At 43.9% G+C, this 25,772-nt stretch overlaps 1 protein-coding gene across 4 annotated transcripts in view; it reads right to left on the bottom strand.

Annotated features, from left to right (window-relative positions):
• Positions 1-1,410: 1,410 nt before the first annotated feature.
• FAM168A (family with sequence similarity 168 member A) overlaps positions 1,411-25,772 on the bottom strand; it is a 232,354-nt gene continuing 207,992 nt past the window's right edge. For all 4 annotated transcript variants that reach the window (XM_077451218.1, XM_077451221.1, XM_077451219.1 and 1 more), the window contains 4 exons: positions 20,012-20,154; positions 17,008-17,182; positions 14,035-14,164; positions 1,411-9,747 (listed from right to left, as the gene is read on the bottom strand). In XM_077451218.1, coding sequence (XP_077307344.1) covers positions 14,052-14,164; positions 17,008-17,182; positions 20,012-20,154 — 431 coding nt within the window. In that variant the 3' untranslated portion in view covers positions 1,411-9,747; positions 14,035-14,051. The remainder of the gene's footprint in view (positions 9,748-14,034; positions 14,165-17,007; positions 17,183-20,011; positions 20,155-25,772) is intronic.

Genomic DNA, 25,772 nt, shown 5'->3' with positions numbered 1-25,772 from the left:
CCACTAACTTCCAATAATTAAACCAACATTTTAAACAATCTCTTTTAAAGAACCTTCTATCACCTTTATTACCACACACCGGGCTATATACTTCATAGAGGCAGCCATCTTGGGTTCTATACAAGAAACTCCGCTTCTCCCTACCCAATCAATTTTTCAATTTTATTCTCAAATTCACTCCAGCAGTAAAGAGATTCTCACTGCTTAGTGAGAAAGAAAACATACCTTGGATCCTTCATACATTTGGCCCAAGATGGCTGCTTTCAGGTTCCTCCTAGTTGTCACACCACCAATATTCACCCTCTTCAGCTGCCACCATTTGTTTCCAGAAATTTGCATGACTGCGTGTACGCATAAGTATTCCACTAATTAGAGGTGTCTACGTACTCATGACCACCAGGGCTAATGTATGAACTGGGAACTCAAGGAGAAAATTGTTTTTGTTGTCCTTAACAAAAATAAACTGCCACTTCGGCAATTCAGACAAGGGTTTGAGCAGCTGGTATGGGCATATATTTCATAAACCAGATCCACAGGGCTTCCTGTAATGAAAGGGGGCCATAGCAACTCACTCTTGCCACCTCCACCACCTGTGCCTTTTGAAAACGGCACTCTGGCACCTATAGGCAACAAGAAATTTTCCATCAAGCGCTCTTCTCATACATCAGTCCCGTGTGTTTTTATTATGCATCAGACTGAATTGCCACTGCCAGTCAGGCCGAATAATCACTTCCAACAGCACGAATAATTTTTTTTTCTTTTTTTAACCCTAAAGCTGAACCCTGGCTGAAAAAACATTTACCCTTGCAGCAGATCCGCTTACCGTCTGCAAGGGTTAACTGCTTGTTTTGCCTAGGGGACGATGAATGACATGTTATACTTGCCTTATTTCTTGCCCCCCCTCTGGTGTCTAATGCTGTGAAGCATAGGTGGGCTTTTGGAGCCCTCACAAAGTACAGGACTGCTGGTCCTCCACTGCATGGGGTGATATGGGAAGAGGCCTCTGAGGCTCAGTCACATGAAGAAAGAATGGAGGAAAAAGGTAAGTGTAGCACCTTATTCATCATCCCCTAAGCCAGTGATATGCAATTAGTGGACCTCCAGCTGTTGCAGAACTACATGTCCCATGAGTCATAGCAAGACTCTGACAGCCACAAGAATGACATCCAGAGGCAGAGCATGATGGGACTTGTAGTTTTGCAACAGCTGGAGGTCCGCTAATTGCACATCCCTGCCCTAAGCCAAACGAGCAGGTGGAAGATGGACCCCACTGCAAGCGCAAAACATTTTTCTCCCTAAAGTTCACCTTCAAAAGTAAAAAAAAAAAAAAAAAAAAAAGCTACATGCTCCAACCAAGACAACTGTGAAAGCCCCAAGACTTGTGTTTCTGAAATGTTCTGCATCATTACATTTCTTCTAGTTAAGTTTAATAAACATCAACTGCTCAAACAAAAACGCAAATAACACTTATGGTAAAATAAAAAAAAAGTGTCATAAATTACATAAACTGCAGAAAAATTTAAAAAATAAAACAAAAACACTAGCCGTCGTTCCTAAATTTACAAGAGCAAATACTCGTACACACAGATCAGCTTGCGTGGAGCTGACTATAGGGGCCAAGAAAACTATCAATATGCATTTTTTTTTTTTCAAGTCTTGCATTACAGTATATTTAAAGCAAAGATATATTCCATTTATATTTATATATACGCATATAAGGGCTTGCTTACTAATGGTATAATTGTAGCACTGAACGGATATAACTACTATATGTTCATACTTTCCCCTTTACAAGGATTTGAATGTGGATTGTACATAATGTATTGATTGTAAGAAAATCCTTCTCTGTTTTCATCTCCACCTTATTAAAAAAAAAATACTGAGCAGTGATCCATCTTACAGAAAAAAAAAAAAATCCCAGGTATTAAAAAGGACAAAAGAAAACGAGTGACTATGTGGAGGGTTGGTATATAATTTACACGGAATAGCAGCTTCAAGATCAGTTTGTAGGTCAGGAGGTCCACTAGGCTGGGATCAATGAAGCGGAGTGAGTGAAGTGTGAAAATAAAAATAATGCTTGGAGGGAAGTATTTCATCAGACTGTGTTGCCAGATGCAACTAATGAAATGTGAATTTCAATCTCCCAATGCAATATGGGAGACTGAAAAGGAGATTGCTTGCAAGACAATTTTTCCCTGAATTGTTTTGTAAATGAAACATACTGACTTGTTTTGTTCATCAGGGGAAACCATATGAAAATGAAAGCGTCTCCTAGTAGGGGGCTGCAATGGGCACCAGTAAAACGCCCCTCTCGCTTTTTCAGCAAAGTTTTAAAAATCAACACAAGGGATTGCAATGGGCACCAGTACACACCCCTCTCTCTCAGCTAAGTTTCACAAATCAACACAGGGGGGCTGCAATAGGCACCAGTACACACCCCTCTCTCTCAGCTAAGTTTCACAAATCAACACAGGGGGGGCTGCAATAGGCACCAGTACACACCCCTCTCTCAGCCAAGTTTCAAACATCAATACGGGGGCTGCAATGAGCATAGTAAAAACCTCTCTCTCAACTAAGTATCAAACATTGACACAGCCATACACATTCCAAAAAAACAGTCACAGTACACAACCCTGCCATATAGAGGTAGAGAATAGACTACATCGTTTGTATGGGTGTTGGGAATTTATCTAAGACTTGTATGATCTCAACACCTCAAGGAGACAGATGGGGGTGGAGGTTGCCAGGATTAGTAATATTGGGGGATATTGAAAGGACCATGTCCAATACCAGCTCTGGGATTCTTCCTGCTTTCCACAGTACAATACAAGAGCCACCAAAAAACAAAGCGTAGTAACTGCATTGCAAGAAGTGGGGAATGCCCACTAACTTTGCTGCAGATTTGAATATAAAGGGTCAGCTCATGTTCTGGGGGGGTCACTGGATCAACTTTGTTATGTAATCTAGGCATGGGTGCCATCAATAAGCACCACATTATATTGGCTTTTAGTCTATTATGGTGAAAGGTTCCCTTTTAAGTCACTAGGTCAGTGATGGCGAACCTTGGCACCCCAGATGTTTTGGAACTACATTTCCCATGATGCTCATGCACTCTGCAGTGTAGTTGAGCATCATGGGAAATGTAGTTCCAAAACATCTGGGGTGCCGAGGTTCACCATCACTGCACTAGGTCATGGAAGCAAGTGCTTTCTTCTATGCTATACTCACCCTGGCCCAATGATCTCTTGCTAGTGCATTTGTCATTTATGTAAGAAGGGAAGTTAAATTGTCACTATTAATCTAGAAATCACAATTCCAAAAATATTTTTGACATAATAGGAAAAGTTTTCCAGGAAATACTCACTCCAGTAAACTTTAAATGATCTGTAAAACCCCGAAGCCATCAAAAAAGAGTGTGCTATTCAGTGCACCATATCGTACTGTAGAGGATGTCAAATTTAATGAAGAAAGGTTGGATAGTACATTTTCTGGCTTTACAGTTCTGCAGAGAGGCTCGTGGACATCAACATAAAGAAGCTCACAGAGACAGTAAGTGTATGATCAATGACACGGGGAGTCTGTGTGGGATTGATTTATATCCGATTTGAGTGGGTGGAAGAGGTCATTGTACAAACATATTTGATATTGAAGAACAATCTGCAGCAGTACAGAAATGTGCATAGCTGTATCAAAACATACACATGGGTGGTTTTCTGGAGCTAACCTGACCTTTAATGTTTAAATATCACTGTTGACTACGTTTTGTTGGTGGGTTCCCCCCAAAAAAAGGAGCTACCCAAGCCCCATCTCCACCTCCCTGTGTTTAGCACAGCTAGCATGCCCCCAATGCATATAGAGTTAGTTAAACTGTACAAGCAGTGGTGTCCTCGAGCATGCATCAGTGCTTGGCTGTTGTGTGGAGTACAATACAAAGTATCTAGAGAGTTACATGCTCTATTAACATGGACTGAACCATGCCAGGAAAATAAAAAGTGATGCTGGTATTTTTGCTCGCCAATGCCAGAGGGCACTGTGAAGTGAAAATGTGTTGGCATTTGCTATGTTTACTTATCTTCAAAAACCAATTAAAAAAATTAGGAATTGCAGGTCTTCTGGCAGGGAGCTGTAATGGGCACAAGCAAACACCCCACTTAGTTCAATAATACACTATCCAACGGGATTTACTCACAGCACAAAGCCAGCCAATCAGCTTTAAACTAAATGTGTTCTCCCTGCTGTTTAAGCAACAGAAGATGTGATCGGAGGTCCCCCTAAAGCTGGGTACACACTACAGTTTTTTTTTTTTTTTTTTTTACACAAAAAAAGTCGGAGTCGCTGTACTAACCATGCGAGGTTAGTTCAGGGATCTCTCCCTCTGAGCTGTTTTCTGACAGGGCGGACCCCCCCCCCAGAACACTACAATCAGCGCTCTCTGCTATTGCCTGACGGCGCTGATCAGGAGTCGAGGGGATGCTGGTTTTCCAGCATGCACATCCAACAGAGGCCAGCCAAACAGCCGGCTTCTCCTCAGGCAGACTGACATACACATGGGCAGAATGTCGGCCGTTTTTTTTTTTGAACCGCCAAATGTCTCCCGACATTCTGCCCAGATGTAACTGCTCATAACAGAGAAGTCTTGAAGCAATGTGTAGCCTTCCATTTTATTTTGACAGGTCCACTTTGCTTGTGGGAGTACAAAGTTATTTTACATAAGTGCTTGAGTGATTACCCCTCCAGTATGCACTGCTCCATGCTAGCTTGGAAATGAACAACTATTATTTTTTATTAAACTGCATCATAAACTATTTTCAGTTCAGCAAGGCATAATGGAAGCAGAGTTCTTTCCTTAACAAGTACAAGTCGAGAGGGAGCAGATGCATTGGGACTGTTATAGACATGGACCTTGAATAGATGGTATGGTGGTTTTTTTTGGCCCTAAAAGACTTGGACAAAGGACAATGTTTACTATATGCCTTAAGCTCCACTGTTGTATGTTGCTGCTGATTTCTTAGCAAACGTAGATTAACATGAAACTGCTAAATGTACACTGAGAGAAGTATTTTTTAACAAGGTTGATAAAGGTGGAGTAAAATTACCCTTTAAATGAAAACTATGTAGGGACGTATTAGCTATAAATGTGGATATAATCAGTTGAAAGTAACGTGCCTACCCAGCCACACTCCTTTGCAGCTGAAGCATCCCCACCTAAGCTTTAGTGTTAGAATTTAGAAAGGGAGATGAGGTCATGCCTTCCCTTCTCCCAATTTAACAGTGTTTGGGTCCATCAGCGGGCCAGTGTCACACAGGGTGGCCATGTGCTCCCCAATGCCAAGAAGCATTGTGGCCTTGGAGAATGGCTGGGTAAGTACAACTACCTGTAGGGTGAGCTATCTGCAAACTCCATCACTGTGCTGTAAATGGGCAAAGTCCTATTCTCTTTACCTATGGACACTTCTTACATTCCCTGATAAAAAGGGGACCACTAGAGGGAGCATTTGTGTACAAAAACCAAGAATATGGATCAGCAAGCCTTTAAAAATGTGAGTCATGTTAAAAGTTGCTGGCAGCTAAATGTTGAACTACTGACTCAAATGAAACAAAAAACTCATTAATTTCTGTTAACACAGATAGAAAGGGGCAAACATAACAGGCACACGACACTTCACTGACACCCTCCTAGTCTTTTAAAGAGAAACATTAAAAAAAAAATCCATTATTTTATTTATTTTTTTGCACATGCACACACAACAAAATGTATTGCTTAAACCTAATCTCTCCAAATAACCTCAAGTACCGTTAGCAAAAGAAAGAGTAACAAGTGCAAAGTACCTTTACAAACACATGTCAATATTGTGCATCCAGGGAGGAGCAAGTCTATTGGTCAAGTAAAGAGCCCCTCCCCTCTTGCAGGAGGCAAGTTATTGCTACTACTTTTCATCGGTTCCTTCAAATCAGCCAGACCGTGCCACTTCTTGGGAGAGCCAACTTAAAAGCCAGACAAGGAACAACTGCAGCCACAAAGACCGCACACAGTGCAATACTACATGACAACACTATACGGTATTTGCAACAAACACATCTGATGTACAATGCTGTTTGATATACAAAATGCTGGAAAAAAAGAGAGATTTTCCTGAAAAGACCGGATACGTTTTGTGTTAAAAGTCAGTAAAACCAATACATAAGTAGGTGATTGTATGTAGGTTTGTGTTGTCGCTTCAAGGGCATAATAAACTGCTGGACCATGTGGATTAAACTGATGTCGATTTGCACTGCAGTATAAGAGCCATTCACACCACAATATGGTGCGCTGCAATGCATGGGTTTGAGGCGAGTCATGTAAGCCCATTTTGAATAGGCTATCAACGCATGAAAAAAATAGGTCCATTCCTTTTTTCAAAAAATGCACCACACTGCAATACACTTAGCATTAGCATCTGTGCGTTATGATGCATTATGGGTGCACTTCAGTGCAGGTGCATTGCAGCGTACTGTAGATGCGCTCTGGGTGCAATGACAATGAATGGTAATGCACAGCAACACACACATATACAGACCACGTGTTGTGAACGAGTCCTAACATTTCCACGGCAGAAAAAAGATTTCTACCTGAAACTTAACTTTGGATCATAGTTTTTTTTTTTTTTTTTCAGAGCTCCCTGGAGGCCCCTAACCCCAGTGCCCTCAGTCTGATGGTCATGTCCAACTGCAATGGAGATGGTGGCACTACAGGATGGAAAAAGGCATTCCAAGTGATTGACTTCCAAGCTGCAATAGAGATGGTAGCACTGCAGGATGGTAAAGGTATGCCAAGTCCTTGACCTCCAAGCTGCAATAGTGATGGTGGCACTGCAGGATGGGATAGGCATGCAAAGTCATTGACTTTCAAGCTGCACTAGAGATGGTGGTACTACAGGATGGGAAAGGCATGCCAAGTCATTGATTTCCAAGCAGCAATAAAGATGGTGGTACTACAGGATGGGAAAGGCATGCTAAGTCATTGATTTCCAAGCTGCAATAGTGATGGTGGCACTGCAGGATGGCAAATGCATGCTAAGTCATTGTCTTTCAAGCTTCACTAGAGATGGTGGTACTACAGGATGGGAAAGGCATGCCAAGTCATTGATTTCCAAGCAGCAATAAAGATGAGGGTACTACAGGATGGGAAAGGCATGCCAAATCATTGATTTCCAAGCCGCAATAAAGATGGTGGCACTGCAGGATGGGAAAGGCATCCCAAGTCATTGATTTCCAAGCAGCAATAAAGATGGTGGTACTACAGGATGGGAAAGGCATGCCAAATCAATGGCTTCCAAGCTGCACTAGAGATAGTGGCACTGCAGGATGGGAAAGGCATGCCAAGTCATTGATTTCCAAGCAGCAATAAAGATGGTGGTACTACAGGATGGGTAAGGCATGCCAAGTCATTGACTTCCAAGCTGCACTAGAGATGGTGGCACTGCAGGATGGGAAAGGCATGCCAAATCAATGGCTTCCAAGCTGCACTAGAGATGGTGGCACTGCAGGATAGGAAAGGCATGCTAAGTCAATGAATTCTGAGCTGCAAGTCTGTAATTGTGCTGCTAGGTTTTAAGCCCCCGGTCTCTCTGGAAATAAAAAGGGATAAGACCTGTAAGAGTATGGGCACTCTGACATGCAAATTCATGGAAGGATATGTCACTTTGCTTAGTCAGAACAAACTGATAGCCCACTTCCCGAGACAGGTAAGGAGCCATGATGCCTCTTTGCACAACCAGAGCTCATGTTAATGAAGAGGGGCTTCCAGGTATGAGGGAGCTTTTGACCGTCTTCATATGACAGTGCCTGGGTCTGAGCTGTAACTCACCAGACCCAAACATTATCACGTGGAAGGACTCATGGGATAACCCTCCTAGTCTAGACTCCAACACCAGACCTTAGGCCTGATGGGATTCTGCAGTAGGAAGCAGCGGGTTGTTGGGTAAGTGTACATGACTGGGTTGATGGGCTATATGCAGACAATGTTACTTTGTCCTGATTGGGAAAGGTAAGTGTCTCTCTTTTGCAAGTTGCCTGTGGGGGGGGGGCCATCTCAAATCCCATTATGAAATGAATGACCAATACTGAAAAATCACCAATAAAATGTCAGTTTAAAAAAAAATAAAAAATAAAAAAGGACTGGTCTGTAGTGTATTCTGAGGTTTAGTGTTCTAGAAAGCTAGGCTTATCGGAAATTCCAGTGCTAAGCTGAGGTAATTGTGTAATCGTGACTGGAAGGGGTGGGGAACGGGACGGGACAAGTGCCAAAATGCACACTAAAAAAAACAAAAAATTTTTTTTTATATATGATAGTCTCTAGTTACAGAAACTAGAAGCACTTACAGCTACAGGCATGGGCAAGTTGGCCACACCGTGGCGACAGGGGGACTACAATGTCCAGTGTGCCCTTACGGAACAAGCCAGAGGTTGCAGTTCCTCGGCCACGGCAAAGATGCCAGTTGTTTGAGCCTTGACTAAGGCTTGTATATTGCATTTCTACTGCAGAGGCTTCATACATCTTTGCATTGAGCAGATAGTCGTTGAATCGGGTGGGGGCATCTGTGAAAAGGTGGGAGTCGGAGTTTCCTAATAGGAGGGTAACAGTGGCTCACTGCTTTGCCATGGCAGGCCCCCGAGCTACAGTACATCGTGGAGTAAATTGTTCATTCCTATACGAACATGCAAACTAGGACTGAGCTATCTACAATAACACTCAAGCCTTTCTATCCATAACACTGTCTCACAAATACAACATCTCATCAACTAGAGTAAAAGACTGGACCGCGTGCGGGGTCCCAGACACCACTCGGGTGCATGACGCCGGAATACAATTGTGGTGTATCTGCGACAGCACGTTGGTATAGTGGTCTTGTGCCGCTTTTATGAACTGGTCAAATGAGGGGGGCAAGTCCCGTGTTGGGGGATGCAGGGATGGGAGATGTTTGATGCCCTCCAACACAAAAAACAAAACAAAAAAAAAAAACCACGAGACACGTTTGTTTTTTGTGCTTTTACAGAAAAGTGGTGGTTAGTACGTAACATCTAGAATACTTCTAGTTTTTCCCCACAAGAAAAAAAAACTAGTATAGCAGCCTCGAATTTCATTGCAAAAAATAAAACTAAGCAAAAAAACAAAAAACAAAAAAAAATACGAAAAACGTTGCATTAGTTTCGTAGTTTTCCTGTGACAAAGCGAGCGCCATCACAGCTTCGACGAGAACAGAATTTTCGACAATTCTCTAATGCCAGACAGTGAGCTTTGGAAGACACAATTTTAAAACTGCATTAATGAAATTTCGAAAAACTGAACAAAGAGGAAATACAAAAAAAATAAAAAAATAAAAACAACAAAATGATGAATCGTAAAAAAAAGAAAAGAAAAAAAAAAAAAAAAAAAAGAAAAAAAGGGAAATGTTTCAATGAATGTCAGAAAACACACAGAGACGCCAGCAATGTCGTAGGCGGAGAAGGGGGTGGCCTCTGCGTTGGGGGAACGGCTAACGAGTGACACATGGAAAACAGAAAAGGTGGCGGCTTACAGAAAAGCAGCTTTTACAAAAACACTAAGAGTAATAAAGTGACCGATGCACTTTTTTTTTTTTTTTTCTTTTTTTTTTTATGTGTGTGTTCCGTTGTTTTTGATCTTGCAGACAGACTTGGTGCCGCTCGTCAGTTGTTCCAGCACCCATGTAAGACTTGAGCGTTTGCATACAATGTTTTACTCCAGACCTGCAAGATAAAAAAAAATATAAAAAATACGTTTGGTCACAGATATTATTATTATTATTATACAGGATTTATACAGCGACAACAGTTTGCGCATCACTTTACAGTATACAATTACAATACATTTCAATTAGGGCTGAAACAACCAATTGATTAATCGACAAAGAAATGAATCGATTACTATTTTCATAATTGATCGGCCAGTAAGATAATGGGGTTAAAAAAACTAAAATGAGCCCTTTATAGTACAAAATGAGCAAATAAATTGCTACAGTAAACATTACTTTCACTGTTCTACAGTAAAAAAATAAAAAATGAACCCCTTTCAGTAGTGCTTTTTTTTATATACTATAAAAAGCAAATTTTAGTTTTTTTTAACCCCATTATGTTACTAAACGTCTTAGCCCTTGTACACACGGTCGGACAGTCCGACAACCAAATCCGTCGAATTTTGTCCGAAAACTGTTGCATACACAAAGTTGGACAAAGTTGTCGGAAAATCCGATCGTACTTAACGTGATGACGTTATTTCGTTAGGACGGGACTACGTTCAGGCTAGTAGCCAATAGCTTTGGTCTAGGAATTTGATCTGAGCATGCGTGGCACTTCGTCCGATCGGAATTCTCTACACATGATCGGACAAGGTCCGATCGGATCATGTTGTCGGAAAATTTTATAGCCCAGCTGGAAAACTTGGTCCGTCGGATACTCCGACGGAAACAGTCCGATGGAGCCCACACACAGTCGTATTATCCGACAACGCGGTCCTATCGGAATGTACGACCGTGTGTACAAGGGCTTAGACCTGGTTCACATATGTGTTTTTTTTTTTTGTTGAGTGATTTTTGCAGAAACGCACTACAGTTCATTTACACGGTTTCCTATGGGACGCGTTCACATCTATGCTTTTTTCAGGCGCTGCGTATTTGGAAAGGGTCAGGGATTTTCTTTTTTTTTTAAATGCAAAACTTTGGTTCAATAGACCTCAATGGAGAAGCTGCAGAAAGCATGTAATGCGTTTTTTGCAGAAATGTGGGTTTTTTTTTTTTTAAAGAAATGTATTTAATAAGAACAATATAGTTTATTAATACAATTAAAATAGCACAAATGGTGCAGTATTAACAATTTACATATTGTTTAAGGGGTCCTGGATATATAAAGTTGAGGTACTTGCAACAATTCATCCCGACATGTTTCGCATTAGCTTCCTCAGGGGATGTACAAGCCCTAGCCAGATCAACCCTCAAATGCACGAAGCATCCGCCTCAGTGTGTTAGAGGTGTGTGTCACCCCGCAACCAGTGTGGGCCGCTCAGCAAAGGGGGGCACAGACGGAGGTGAGTCTTATCTTGGGTGTGTTTCAGCATTATTACAGGCGTGGAGGCTTTCCTCTCAGACTCTGAACTCCCAGCACGTCCTCCAGCCCCAGCAACCAGAAATGTGGGTTTTTTAACCACTTTCAGACCGGACCATTTTGCTGGTAAATGACCAGAGGTCTTTTTACACTTTGGCACTGCGCTGCTTTAACTGGTAATTGCGCGGTCATGCAATGTTGTACCCAAACAAAATTTGCGTCCTTTTCTTCCCACAAATAGAGCTTTCTTTTGATGGTATTTGATTGCCTCTGCGATTTTTATTTTTTGCGATATAAACGTAAAAAGACCGCAAATTTTGAAAAAAAATGATATTTTCTACTTTTTGTTATTAGAAAAATCCAATAAACTAAATTTTAGTCATACATTTAGGCCAAAATGTATTCAGCCACATGTCTTTGGTAAAAAAAAAGTCAATAATTGTATATTTATTGGTTTGCGCAAAAGTTGTCACATCTACAAACTAAGGTACGTTTTCTGGAATTTACGCAGCTTTTAGTTTACGACTGCCTATCTCATTTCTTGAGGTGCTAAATTGGCAGGGCAGTACAAAACCCCCCCAAATGACCCCATTTTAGAAAGTAGACACCCCAAGCTATTTGCTGAGAGGCATGTTGAGTTCATGGAATATTTTATATTTTGCCACAAGTTGCGGGAAAATTACAAACTTATTTATTTATTTATTTTTTTTCACAAAGTTGTCACTAAATAATATATTGCTCATGCATGCCATGGGCATATGTGAAATGACACCCCAAAATAAATTCTGCTGCTTCTCCTGAGTACGGGGATACCACATATGTGGGACTTTTTGGGAGCCTAGCCGCGTACGGGGCCCCGAAAACCAAGCACCGCCTTCAGGCTTTCTAAGGGCGTAAATTTTTGAGTTCACTTCTCACTACCTATTACAGTTTTGAAGGCCATAAAATGCCAAGATGGCACAAAACCCCCACAAATGACCCAATTTTAGAAAGTAGACACCCCAAGCTATTTGCTGAGAGGCATGTTGAGTCCATGGAATATTTTATATTTTGCCACAAGTTGCGGGAAAATTACAAACTTTTTTTTTTTTTTTTTTTCACAAAGTTGTCACTAAATGATATATTGCTCACACATGCTATGGGCATATGTGAAATGACACCCCAAAATAAATTCTGCTGCTTCTCCTGAGTACGGGGATACCACATATGTGGGACTTTTTGGGAGCCTAGCCGCGTACGGGGCCCCGAAAACCAAGCACCGCCTTCAGGCTTTCTAAGGGCGTTACAGTTTTGAAGGCCATAAAATGCCAAGATGGCACAAACCCCCCCCAAATGACCCCATTTTGGAAAGTAGACACCCCTAAATTTAGGGGTACACTAGTGAGACTAGGTAATAAATGGCGGGTGCCCTGAAACTATAAAAAAATAACTAACCAACCAGCGTCACCTGTAACAGTTATATGGTGATCACTGGTGAAAGGGTTAACTAGGGGGCAATCAGGGGGCTTTATGCGGTAGTATATGGGGGTCCCTGGCGCTATAAAAAGCTGCGGCGAACCTAAATACCTACCTGCCTAACTAGCGTCACCTGTGACACTAATACGGCGATCAGAAAAATGATCGCTTATTAGGCTGGGTTCACACTGGAGCGATGCGGGAACGCCACGAATCCGCGGCGGGTTCCCGCATCACATGCCTCCCGGCGGCAGTTCACACTGCCCTATGCGAACTGCTGGGAGTGTCAGTGAAATGTTACTGACACCCCCAGATCAGTTCGCATATCGCAGTGCGATCTGCAAACTCGGATCGCATGGTGTGAACACCCATGCGATCCGATTCTGCTGCGGGCCAAAAAAAGGGTCCCGTGCGAATTTGCGGCGGGTGCGGCGAATGGCTGAACTCGAATCGCACAGAGATCGGATGTGATTTGCAGTGCGGTGCGAATCACATTCGTTCTCATAAACCGCTGCAATGTGAACCCAGCCTTAGTGACACTGGCGACGGGGGGTGATCACGGGGTTAAACCTTTATTGGGGGGGTTAGGGGGGTACATTAGAACTAAAGGGGGCTAACCCTAACTGCCCTAACAGTTATTACAGACACAAATGACACCAATGCAAAAAAAAAAAAAAAAAAAAATGACATTGGTGTCACTGTGACTGGGGGGCAGGGGTAATTGGGGGGGTGATCGGGGGGTAAAGGGGGGGTGTGAGTGTGCCTGGCATGTTCTACTGTGTGTGTAGAGTGTTGGTGCAACTCACCGATCCGCTCTCCTCCGTGTCGGAACGAAAAATACCGACACGGAGGAGAGAATACATCACTTCCTCTCCTGTGTTTACATTACAGGAGAGGAAGTGATGTCACGGGGGATTTCTATTCGTCGGGAGTGATCGCGAGGGGGTGGCCATGAATGAATGGCCGCCCCCTCGTCCCGGATCGCTCCCGGACGAAAACCGACCGCCGCAGGCACCGGGCGGGGGCCCGATTGGGCCCCCGACCCGCGGGAAGGCAGGGACGTACATGTACGCCAATATGCCTGCCCGTGCCATGCTGTCGACGTACATCGTCGTGCGGCGGTCGGCAACTGGTTAATCTGCCCAACATCAAAATGAACCCCCCCCCCCGGGTTCATTTTGATATTAACCACCTGCCTACTGGGCACTTTCACCCCCTTCCTTCCCAGGAAGTGGGGTAAAATAGCAAATGTACTTAAAAAAAAATTAAAATAAAAAAATAATGGATTTTGAGTATATATACTTTTTACACATTGTGACTCAATGGCTGAAATGGCATGTTTGAGAGCAACGCACAATGGGAATGGGCCCTTGCTAAATCAATCGTGCCACAAGCATTGCTGTTCACTGAGGCACCACAAGAGGTCTCACTAATACCACCATATCTCTGTATATAGAGAATAAGCATGGCTATTGTACTTACATAGACAGGCCAGCGGATTACCAGTGGGGAGGTACATAGCTGTACGCTGGGGTTCCTTGAGCTCTGTATGTTGGCACAGAGACTTGATGTGCTCCTAGGGCAGTGTGCTGAGGCGTGGTCAGTAACGTGCCTGGATAAAAAGATAAGTGATGAAAGTTAAGATCTGTCCTACTAATTCAATAAGATTCTGTCATTCGTAGTCAGTCCGCTTCATTACTTTGTCTTTCCTGCGATACAGAGAGATCGCAATTGACACAAATAATTTGGTGCAACGTTGACATACCGCTGGATTGGAAGGTTGATATCTCGGTCATCACTGCAGCTAAGAAGCCGCTGGATTACTTTTTTCAGGTGGGGGAAAGGGGTCCCACCCCACTTCCTCCACCTTTCCCGGGCTCTCCAGTGCGATTGAGGAGCCCGGTGAGGATGCGACTGGCAGCACCCAGTTCCAGGCACACATTGAAAGGAACTGATGTTGTTCCTCACACTGTGTGACCTCAAAAACTGGAAGTGACGAGGATTTTATCACTTCTGGTTTCGGTCTCATGTAAACAAGCCATTACCGACTTGAAGAAGCATCTGATCAAACTGATCTCAGCGTGATCAGATGCTTTGGAGGCCAGAGGCGAGATCTGGGGACACTAGGAATATTCTCCACTAGATAACACTGGAGGGCACTAGGACAATTCTCCACTACATAACACTGGAGGACACTAGGAATCTTCTCCACTAGATAACACTGGAGGACACTAGGAATCTTCTCCACTAGATAACACTGGAGGACACTAGGAATCTTCTCCACTAGATAACACTGGAGGACACTAGGAATCTTCTCCACTAGATAACACTGGAGGACACTAGGAATCTTCTCCACTAGATAACACTGGAGGACACTAGGACAATTCTCCACTACATAACACTGGAGGACACTAGGACAATTCTCCACTACATAACACTGGAGGACACTAGGAATCTTCTCCACTAGATAACACTGGAGGACACTAGGAATCTTCTCCACTAGATAACACTGGAGGACACTAGGACAATTCTCCACTAGATAACACTGGAGGACACTAGGAATCTTCTCCACTAGATAACACTGGAGGACACTAGGACAATTCTCCACTAGGAAATACTAGGGGACATTAGGAATCTTCTTCTCAATTGGGAAACACCAGGGGGCACTAGGAAACATTTCCACTAGGAGACGCTAGGAATCTTCTCCACTAGGAGACGATAGGAATCTTCTCCACTAGGAGACGCTAGGAATCTTCTCCACTAGGAGACGCTAGGAATCTTCTCCACTAGGTGACGCTAGGAATCTTCTCCACTAGGTGACGCTAGGAATCTTCTCCACTAGGAGACGCTAGGAATCTTCTCCACTAGGTGACGCTAGGAATCTTCTCCACTAGGAGACGCTAGGAATCTTCTCCACTAGGAGACGCTAGGAATCTTCTCCACTAGGAGACGCTAGGAATCTTCTCCACTAGGAGACGCTAGGAATCTTCTCCACTAGGAGACGCTAGGAATCTTCTCCACTAGGAGACGCTAGGAATCATCTCCACTAAGAGACGATAGGAATCTTCTCCACTAGGAGACGATAGGAATCTTCTTCACTAGATAAAACTGGAGGGCACTAGGGAAATTCTCCACTAGGAAATACTAGGAATCTTCTACTCAATTGGGCACTAGGAAACTAGGGCACTAAGAAAGGCTTCTACTAGCAATCTTCTCAACTAGAAGACACTGGGGGACACTAGGAAAAATTTTCCACTAGGAAATACTAGGGGACCCTAGAAAACTTCTCCACTAGGAAATACTAGGGGAAACACAAGAAAAACAAGGAATCTTCTCCACTGGGGAACACTAGGAATCTTCTCCATTAGGAGATACTGGAACACACTAAGAATCTTCTCCACCAGGAGACACCGGGGGACACTAGGATTCTTCTCCACTAGGGTACTATAGACAAATGTTCCACCAGAAAATACTGGGGGGCACTAGGAAACACTAAGATATTTTTTTCCACTAGGACAGTGGCCATCAACCCTGTCCTCAGGGCCCACTAACAGGCCAGGTTTGCAAGATAACTGAAATACATCACGGGTCATATCATATAATTTACTGCTCAGTGATTGCAGTATTCTAGTTGGCATCTCCCCAAGGTAATACATAAAACCTGGCCTATTAGTGAACCCTGAGGACAGGGTTGATGACCACTGCACTAGGAGACACTAGAAAACGTCTCCAATAGTAAACACTGGGGGGGGGGGGGGGGGGGGACTAGGAAACCTCTCCACTAGGAAATACTAGGGGACACTACGAAACACAGGGGACACTAGGAAGCTTCTCCACTAGAAAATAAAATGGGACACTAGGACATTACTCCACTAGGAAATAAATGGGACACTAAATTCTTTCCACTAGGAAATACAAGGGACACTGAGAAACTTACAAGAGACCCTAGGAATCTTCTCCAGTAAACAAAATAAGGGGTACTAGGAATCTTCTCTACTAGGAAACAATGGGGAACACAAGGAAACTTCTCCACTTCCGGGGCGAGTGCCCACAAAAGATAATGTAAACTCCACTGTTTTCTTTCGCCATAGAAAGAAAGTAGAGGTGACTGGTCCCATTACAGGGAAGCTTTTGTAAACATGAGCCAAAAGTCAAATGTTTTTGGAACAAAATTATTACAAAGAAAATGATTTTAAAAAGTGCATGCACTTTATTTGGACTCTTCTTTTAATATCTCTGTCTCACCATAGCGGACATCTGAATTTTGGATGGTTTGCTGGCAGGCTGAATCAGCCTCCAGTTTTTAGATTTCGTCCTCCAGATTGCAGCAGCCGAGGTCTCTGTACATCTATTACCAGCCATTTAAATGACAGGCCCTCTTTGGTACCGTTCACCTCTGGCTATGGGTGACCTGAAGTCAGATGTTTCACCTTTACTCACCGAAAGAGAACCCACCTGCTGACATGGCCATGGTGGTCCCGGCAACCATTCCCATCGCAACGCCATTAGTCCGTGGTGCCGCTACGGGGGCCGGGTATATCGCAGAGGGAATGCTGTTTGGTTGGACCACAGTGGTGTGGTGGATGACGTGGGGCTGTGCAGCATAGACAGGCTGTGTGTAGTAAGCGCCCTGAGGAACAACAACGAGGAGGTCATTTAGACACAACAGAGGTCATGTTATACATGTCAAAAAACAAAATAACATTCAGCCAATCCAGTGGTTTGCAGTCAAAGCCGGAAACAATCAGGTGTCGCCTAGTCCTTTCTGGCTATTACGCAAGAGCCAAATGACCCAAACTTATTTTTCTTACTGTCTTCCTTTGTTTTCCTCCCTCCCCCAGAACAAACTGACACCTAACACCCCCCCCCCCCCCAAATTACATTCATAATTATATATATAGAAAGCCGACTGCCCGCTTTAAAGAACGGTACTATGGTGATGCCTGCAGCTGCATGCGTCACCCCGGTACAATCCCTTACAGTGATAGTTAAGGTCCTTTTTTTTTTTTTTTTTTAAACATACATCATACTTACCTCCACTGTGCAGCTCGTTTTGGCCCTGAACCTCATCTTCTGGGGTCCCCCGGTGGCTCTCGAGGCTCCTCCCCACATCAGGTAACTCCCTAGGTCACGCTCTCCTGAGGGGTTACCTTGCGGGCGCCTCCTGAGTCCAGCATTTGGCCTCCCTAATTGCGAATGTATGACTCGGCTCCGCGTCATTGGATTTGGTTGACAGCAGCGGGAGCCAATGGCTGTGCTGCTATCAATCTATCCAATCAAGAGCCGAGAACCCCAGGCAGAGAGACAGCGTATCCCTGCCGGGTCATGTTCCAGGGCTCAGGTAAGTAAAATGCTTTTTCAGCTTAAAAGCGGAGTTCCCTCCATTTCTTAAGTTTATTAAGTCAGCAGCTGCAAAAAACATAGCTGCTGACTAATAAACCGACACTTACATGCCCCATGGCCCAGTAAGGGGCTGCTATTCTCTTGGTGCCGTCATGGCAAATGTGGGCACCCGGCCATGGCAACATACGGCTTCACAGCCGGGTGCCCACTGCGCATGCGCAAGTTGCACTGCGCTCTCCTATTGGCCAGCTGATTTTCTGGAACCTGAGTTGTGTCCCAGAAGATTGCTGGCAGGGAGGGGCCACCTAGGTGGCCAAAGATAGGAAGCAGGAAGTGGGACAGGAAGTCCCACGGAAAAAATGGGACACAATACCCCCCCCCAAATGTGGCATGTCAAGGGGTGAGGAATGCTTGAAGCAGAAGTTCAATTTTTGAACTGATCGCCACCATTACTAGTAAGAAAATAAAATAAAAATACCATAAAAAATATCCCATAGTTTGTAGACACGATAACTTTTGCACAAACCAATCAATATACGCTTTGTGGGATTTTTTTACCAAAAATATGTAGCAGAATACATATTGGTCTAAATTGATGAAAAAATTCGATTGTTTTTAATTTTTTTTATTGGATTTGTTTTATAGCAGAAAGTAAAAAATATATATATATATTTTTAAAAAAATCGTCAGTCTTTCTTTATAGCTCAAAAATAAATAAATCACAGAGGTGATCAAATATCAACAAAAGAAAGATCTATTTGTAGGGGGAAAAAAAAGGACGTACATTTTATTTGGGTACAGCATCGTACGACCGCGCAATTGTCAGTTAAATTAACGCACTGCCGTGTCGCAAAAAAATGGCCTGGTCATTAAGGGGGGGAAAATCCTTCCAGGGCTGAAGTGGTTACAGCCTAAATTATACATTAGGCTCGGTTCACACCGATGCGATACATCGTATGTAATTCACGCAGAAATCGCACCGCATTTCTGTGCAAATGAGGTGAATCTGTGAAATCGTTCATTGTGTATGGCTCAAATTGCACTGCAACCACACGAAAAAAGACACAACCAACCACAGGAAACCTGCACCTCCCCCCCCCCCCCCATCCGCCCTGAAATCGGATCGCATTGGGTGCTCATACCCATGCAATCTGATTATAACTAATGCCCTGCGTTCTGCGACCTGATTTTTTAATTGACACCCGCAGCAGATCGCATGAACACATTTCGATTGCTATTCGGTGCAATACGGGAAATGCAGCGATTCCTGTGCATTTCCCGCATCAGTGTGAACCGAGCATAAAACCCTCTAAATACATCCAAGGAGGCTGTGCCCTGCCAGAATGCTGTATAGAGGGACCCCTGTTTGTGAGACATAGTTAAGGGCCTCCCCGTTTATAAATGTCGGGTTCCCTGATGACCGGAGAGATCCAGCTCTGACTCAGCAGGGCTGGAGGGGGGCGTGGTGTCAAGTCACTGCAGAGAGACCACTGCTTCCACACAGAGAGCAAGGGTCCTTCTTTTCAGCATGCAGGCTGGGGACAGACTTTTCTACTCGGGCTGTGGCTGCTTTCTAAAGCCAAACATATTTAGATCGAAATGCCGCCAGTTCAGCAGGGACCGATCACATTTCGATCCATGTATGGGCACCCTATATAGTCGATCTACCAATCAACTGCTTTATAAGCAGCCCGTATGGAAATTTCCACATGATCAGTGCTGCTGGTTATAGCTGGCAGCGCTGATCAGTGTATTCTGATGGTGGGGGGAAGTCTCCCTGCCATCAGAACACAATAGCTCAGCAGGAGAGGTTCCACCATGCACCTCGAATGTGTGGATTGGGGAATCAGGTCGTATTTATTCACTCACCCTGCTGAGTGTACAAAAAAATAAAAAAATCATCATGTATGGGCTGCCTAAGGAATGTTTTTAGACGATTTAAACTTAAAGTTCAGAGGGGCTTTAAAAAGACAAACATGTTGAATTGTGTATGAAATGTATGAATTGCAGAGATGCACTGATTATTTTTTATTTCGTTTGTTGCCCAGATATACACTTCAAATGTGCGCTGTACATACGCAAGGCACCCATGTGTGTTACCGGCGAGTGCCCTTACCTGGGCATACAGGTTCTGCTGGGGATAGGCACTTCGGATGGGGTACATCGCTGTCTGGTATGGGTTGGGGGATGGGGAATATGGCGGAGGAGCACTATTACTCTGCGCTGGAGGGACTTTGTAAGGGGTGCCGGCTGTGTACCCTGCGGGAGGAGGAATAAACAGGCAGCAGATTAATAACCAAGTATAAAACACATACAAGTATATTTTCTGACTATTTCAAAGAGAATTGTACAGCAGAGGATAAAGAGCTCCCCTTCTGGTTACAAGTGGTAATTAGAAACCAAAATACACTATATGGTCAAAAAACGTGTAGAGACCTGACCATTACACATACAGTGGTGTGAAAAAGTGTTTGCCCCCTTCCTCATTTCCTGTTCCTTTGCATGTTTGTCACACTTAAGTGTTTCGGAACATCAAACCAATTTAAACAATAGTCAAGGACAACACAAGTAAACACAAAATGCAATTTGTAAATGAAGGTGTTTATTATTAAAGGTGAAAAAAAATCCAAACCATCGTGGCCCTGTGTGAAAAAGTGATTGCCCCCCTTGTTAAAACATACTATAACTGTGGTTGTCCACACCTGAGTTCAATTTCTCTAGCCACACCCAGGCCTGATTATTGCCACACCTGTTCACAATCAAGGCATCACTTAAATAGGAGCTGCTTGACACAGTGAGGTCCACCAGAAGATCCTTAAAAGCTACACATCATGCCGAGACCCAAAGAAATTCAGGAACAATTGAGAAAGAAAGTAATTGAGATCTATCAGTCTGGAAAGGGTTATAAAGCCATTTCCAAAGCTTTGGGAATCCAGCGAACCACAGTGAGAGCCATTATCCACAAATGGCGAAGACATGGAACAGTGGTGAACCTTTTCAGGAGTAGCCGGCCGCCCAAAATTACCCCAAGAGCACAGCGACCACTCATCCAAGAGGTCACAAAAGACCCCACAACAACGTCCAAGGAACTGCAGGCCTCACTTGCCTCAGTTAAGGTCAGCATTCATGCCTCCACCATCAGGAAAAGACTGGGCAAAAATGGCCTGCATGGCAGAGTTCCAAGGAGAAAACCACTGCTGAGCAAAAAGAACATCAAAGCTCGTCTCAATTTCTCCACAACACATCTTGATGATCCCCAAGACTTTTGGGACAACATTCTGTGGACCGATGAGACAAAAGTGGAACTCTTTGGAAGGTGTGTGTCCAAGTATATCTGGCGTAGAAGGAACACTGCATTTCATAAAAAGAACATTATACCAACAGCAAAATATGGTGGTGGTAGTGTGATGGTCTGGGGCTGTTTTGCTGCTTCAGGACCTGGAAGACTTGCCGTGATAAAAGGAACTATGAATTCTGCTGTCTACCAAGAGATCCTGAAGGAGAATGTCCGACCATCTGTTCGTGTACTCAAGCTGAAACGAACTTGGGTTCTGCAGCAGGACAATGATCCTAAACACACCAGCAAGTCCACCACCGAATGGCTGAAGAAAAACAAAATGAAGACTTTGGAGTGGCCTAGCCAAAGTCCTGACCTGAATCCTATTGAGATGTTGTGGTATGACCTTAAAAAGGCCGTTCATGCTCGAAAACCCTCTAATGTAACTGAATTAGGACAATTCTGCAAAGATGAGTGGGCCAAAATTCCTCCAGGACGCTGTAAAAGCCTCATTGCACGTTATCGCAAACGCTTGGTGGCAGTTGTTGCTGCTAAGGGTGGCCCAACCAGTTATTCGGTTTAGGGGGCAATCACTTTTTCACACAGGGCCATGATGGTTTGGATTTTTTTTCACCTTTAATAATAAACACCTTCATTTACAAATTGCATTTTGTGTTTACTTGTGTTGTCCTTGACTATTGTTTAAATTGGTTTGATGTTCCGAAACACTTAAGTGTGACAAACATGCAAAGGAACAGGAAATGAGGAAGGGGGCAAACACTTTTTCACACCACTGTATATGTATCATTTTTTCCATTAAGTATTGCTGGGTAAGCGTATTTAAAGCCCCGTATATATTCTAATCATCTTATAATGCCTTTTTTCATTGATCCCAAACATACACACATTGGTTTCTTAAATATCAACAATCATTTGACCATATAGTGACCACAAAGATAGAACATATTTTTAATAAATGTAATTTTTCAGTGCGTAACACAATACAATTCCCCAATTGTACAAAGTTGTGTATATATATATATATAAATAAAAGTGTAAAAGACGTGTATGTATATATATATATATATAAATAAAAGTGTAAAAGACGTGTATGTATATGTATATATATATATATATATATATATATAAAGAAAGTGTAAAAGAGATATATATATATATATATACACACACACACACACACATAAATATATATATATATATATATATATATATATATAGAGAGAGAGAGAGAGAGAGAGAGAGAGAGAGAGAGAGAGAGAGCGCGTGAGAAAATAAAAGTATATATATACACATATACACACATACATACACACACAAGTAAATACAAAATGCAGTTTTTAAATGATGGTTTCATTTTTCAAGGCATAAAAACTGTCCAAACCTGTCTGGCAAATGATGGTTTCATTTTTCAAGGCATAAAAACTGTCCAAACCTGTCTGGCTTTATGTGAAAAAGTTATTGCCCGCCAAAACTTAAAGCGGGAGTCCGCCGGGAGTTCCGCATTTTTTTTTTTTTAAAGCCAGCAGCTACAAATACTGCAGCTGCTGACTTTTAAAATAGTGACACTTACCCGCCCAGCGCACCCGCGATGTCGGCACCCGAAGCCGATCTCTCGATCATCTCTCGGGTGCTGCCGCCGCCATCTTGGGTATGGGAATCAGGAAGTGGAGCCTTTCGGCTTCATTTCCCGGTTCCCTACTGCACATGCGCGAGCCGCACTGCGCAATAAGGATGGACCCGCTGCCTCTGGGATCTGTGTGTTTCCCAGCAGGCAGCGGGGGACTTTCGGAAAGGGGCGTAGATGTACGCCCCTTTCCGCAGAGAGCTATCCCGGAAGTTGGTGCAGATACCTGTAATGTACAGGTACCTGCACCCCCCTCCCCCCTGAAAGGTGGCAATTGTGGCGCCGGAGGGGAGGAGGATTCCAATGAACGGAAGGTCCACTTTAGGGTGGACCTCCGCTTTAACAACTGGTTGTGCCACCCTTGGCGTCAACAACTGCAATCAAGCATTTGCCATAACTGGCAATGAGTCACATTGCTGTGGAGCAATTTTGGCCCACTCTTGTTTGCAGAATTGTTTTAATTCAGGCACATTGGAGGGTTTTCCAGCATGAACAGTCTGTGTAAGGTCATGATACAGCATCTCAATTGGATTCGGGCTGTGACTAGGCCACTCCAAAACCAAGATTTTGTTTTGTTTGAACCATTTGGAGGTGGACTTGCTGTTGTGTTTCGGATCATTGTCCTGCTGCATAACCCAAGTGCACTTGAGCTTTAGGTCACAAACTGATGGCCGGACATTCTCCTTTAGGATTTTCTGGTAGAGCTCAGAATTCTTGGTTCCATCAATTATAGTAAGTTGTCCAGGTCCTGAAGCTGCAAAGTCGCCCCAGACCATTCACGCTACCACCACCATGTCTGACTGTTGGTATGATGTTCTTGTTATGAAATGCTGTATTAGTGTTATGTCTGAAGTAATGGGACGCACACCTTCCAAAAAGTAACATTTTTGTCTCATCAGTCCACAGAATATTTGCCTAAAAGTTTTAGGGATAATCGAGATGTTTTTTGGTAAATGTGAGATGAGCCTTTGTGTTCTTTTTGGTCAGCAGTGGTTTTGGCCTTGGATCTCTCCCATGGATGCCATTTTTGCCCAGTCTCTTTCTTATTGTTAAATCATGAACACTGATCTTACCTGAGGCAAGTGAGGCCTGAAGTTCTTTAGATGTTGTTTTAGGTTCTTTTATGACCTCCTGGATGAATCGTCGTCATGCTCTTGGAGTCATTTTTGTAGGCCGGTCACTCCTGGGAAGGTTCACCACTGTTCCAAGTTATCTCCATTTGTGGATAATGGCTCTCCCCATGGTTTACTGAAGTTCCAAAGCCTTAAAAAAATGGCCTTGAAACCCTTCCTAGACCGATACATGTACATCACTTTGTTTCTAATCTGTTCTTGAATTAAATTTTTAGATTGTGGCATGAGGTGTGGCTTTTTGTGATCTGTTAGCGTGCTTCACTTTGTCAGACAGCTTCTATTTATGTGATTTCTTGATTATACAGGTCTGGCAGTAATCAGGCCTGGGTGTGGCAAGTGAAATTTAAAGCGTGAGTCCAGCGGGACTCCGCGTTTTTTTTTTTTTTTTAAAAGCCAGCCGCTACAAATACTGCAGCTGCTGACTTTTAAAATAGTGACACTTACCTGTCCAGCGCGCCCGCGATGTCGGCACCCGAAGCCGATCTCTAGGTCGCCTGTCGGGTCCTGTCGCCGCCATCTTGGGTATGGGAATCAGGAAATGGAGCCTTTCGGCTTCATTTCCCGGTTCCCTACTGCGCATGCGCGAATCGCGCTGCGCAATAAGGACGCTCCCCGCTGCCTCTGGGATCTGTGTGTTTCCCAGCAGGCAGCGGGGCACTTGCGGGAAGGGGCGGGCACTTGCGGAAAGGGGCATACGTTACGCCCCTTTCCGCAGAGAGCTATCCCGGAAGTGGGTGCAGTTACCTGGATTATCCAGGTAACTGCACCCCCCTCCCCCCTAAAAAGGTGCCGATTGTGGCACCGGAGGGGGGGAGGGTCCTGATGAGCGGAAGGTCCACTTTAGGATGGACCTCCGCTTTAACTCAGCTTTCCAAAAAATTGAGGTCAATCACAGTTCATTTATGATTCAGCATGGGAGGGGGCAATAACCTTTTCACATAGGGCCAGGCAGGTCTGAACAGATTTTTTCCCTTAACCAGTTGCAGAGCAGCCGCTGCAGTTTTACTGTGGCAGAATGTCACGGCTGGGCAAAACGATGTTATGTAAAGTCACTTCGCCCTGTGGCCCCTAGAGGCGTGCCTGCCCGCCCCCGGAGCCGATGCGAGTGCCTGCCAATCACTGCCGGGCTCCCGCGATCGCTGCTGACATACTGAGAACTGGGATCGGTGTGTGTAAACACACCGATCCCAGTTCTCTGAGGGGAGGAGTGACAGATTGTCTGTTCATACAAAGTATGAACAGTGATCTGTCATCTTCCCTAGAAAGTCCCCTCCCCCTTCAGTTAGAACACACACTAGGAAACACAATTAACCCCTTGATCGCCCCCCTAGTGGTTAACCCCTTCCCTGCCAGTGCCATTTTTACAGTAATCAGTGCATTTTTATAGCACAGATCGCTGTATAAATGCCAATGGTGCCAAAAATGTGTCGCAGATCGCCGCTATTACTAGTAAAAAATAAAATTAAAAAAAATTAATTAAAAATGCCACAAGGCCCCTTGTGACTGGACACAGCTGATCATGTGGTAAAGAGACTCCGCCGGAGGCTCTTTACCGAGATCGGTGGAGCGGTGTGTCAGATTGAAACACCGCTGAACGACTTCCCGGACGTCAATCTCCTATTGACCGGGCGGGAAGTGGTTAAGGTGGCCAATCACAAGTTGTTCTCTTTGACTTTCTTCTGAAGAGTGGCAACATAGGGGGGCCTCAAAACAGCTCTCAAATGACCTGAAAACAAAGACTGTTCTACATTATGTTTTAGGGGAAGGCTACAAAACGTTATCGCAGAGATATAAGCTGTCAGTGTCCACTGTGAGGAACATA

This window comes from Lithobates pipiens, unplaced genomic scaffold (assembly GCF_037356315.1).
Source record: "Lithobates pipiens isolate NorthernLeopardFrog02 unplaced genomic scaffold, aLitPip1_a1.2 Scaffold_23, whole genome shotgun sequence".
Taxonomy (NCBI): domain Eukaryota; kingdom Metazoa; phylum Chordata; class Amphibia; order Anura; family Ranidae; genus Lithobates; species Lithobates pipiens.
Note: the sequence above shows the minus strand (reverse complement) of the source record. Positions and strands in the feature narration are given on the sequence as shown.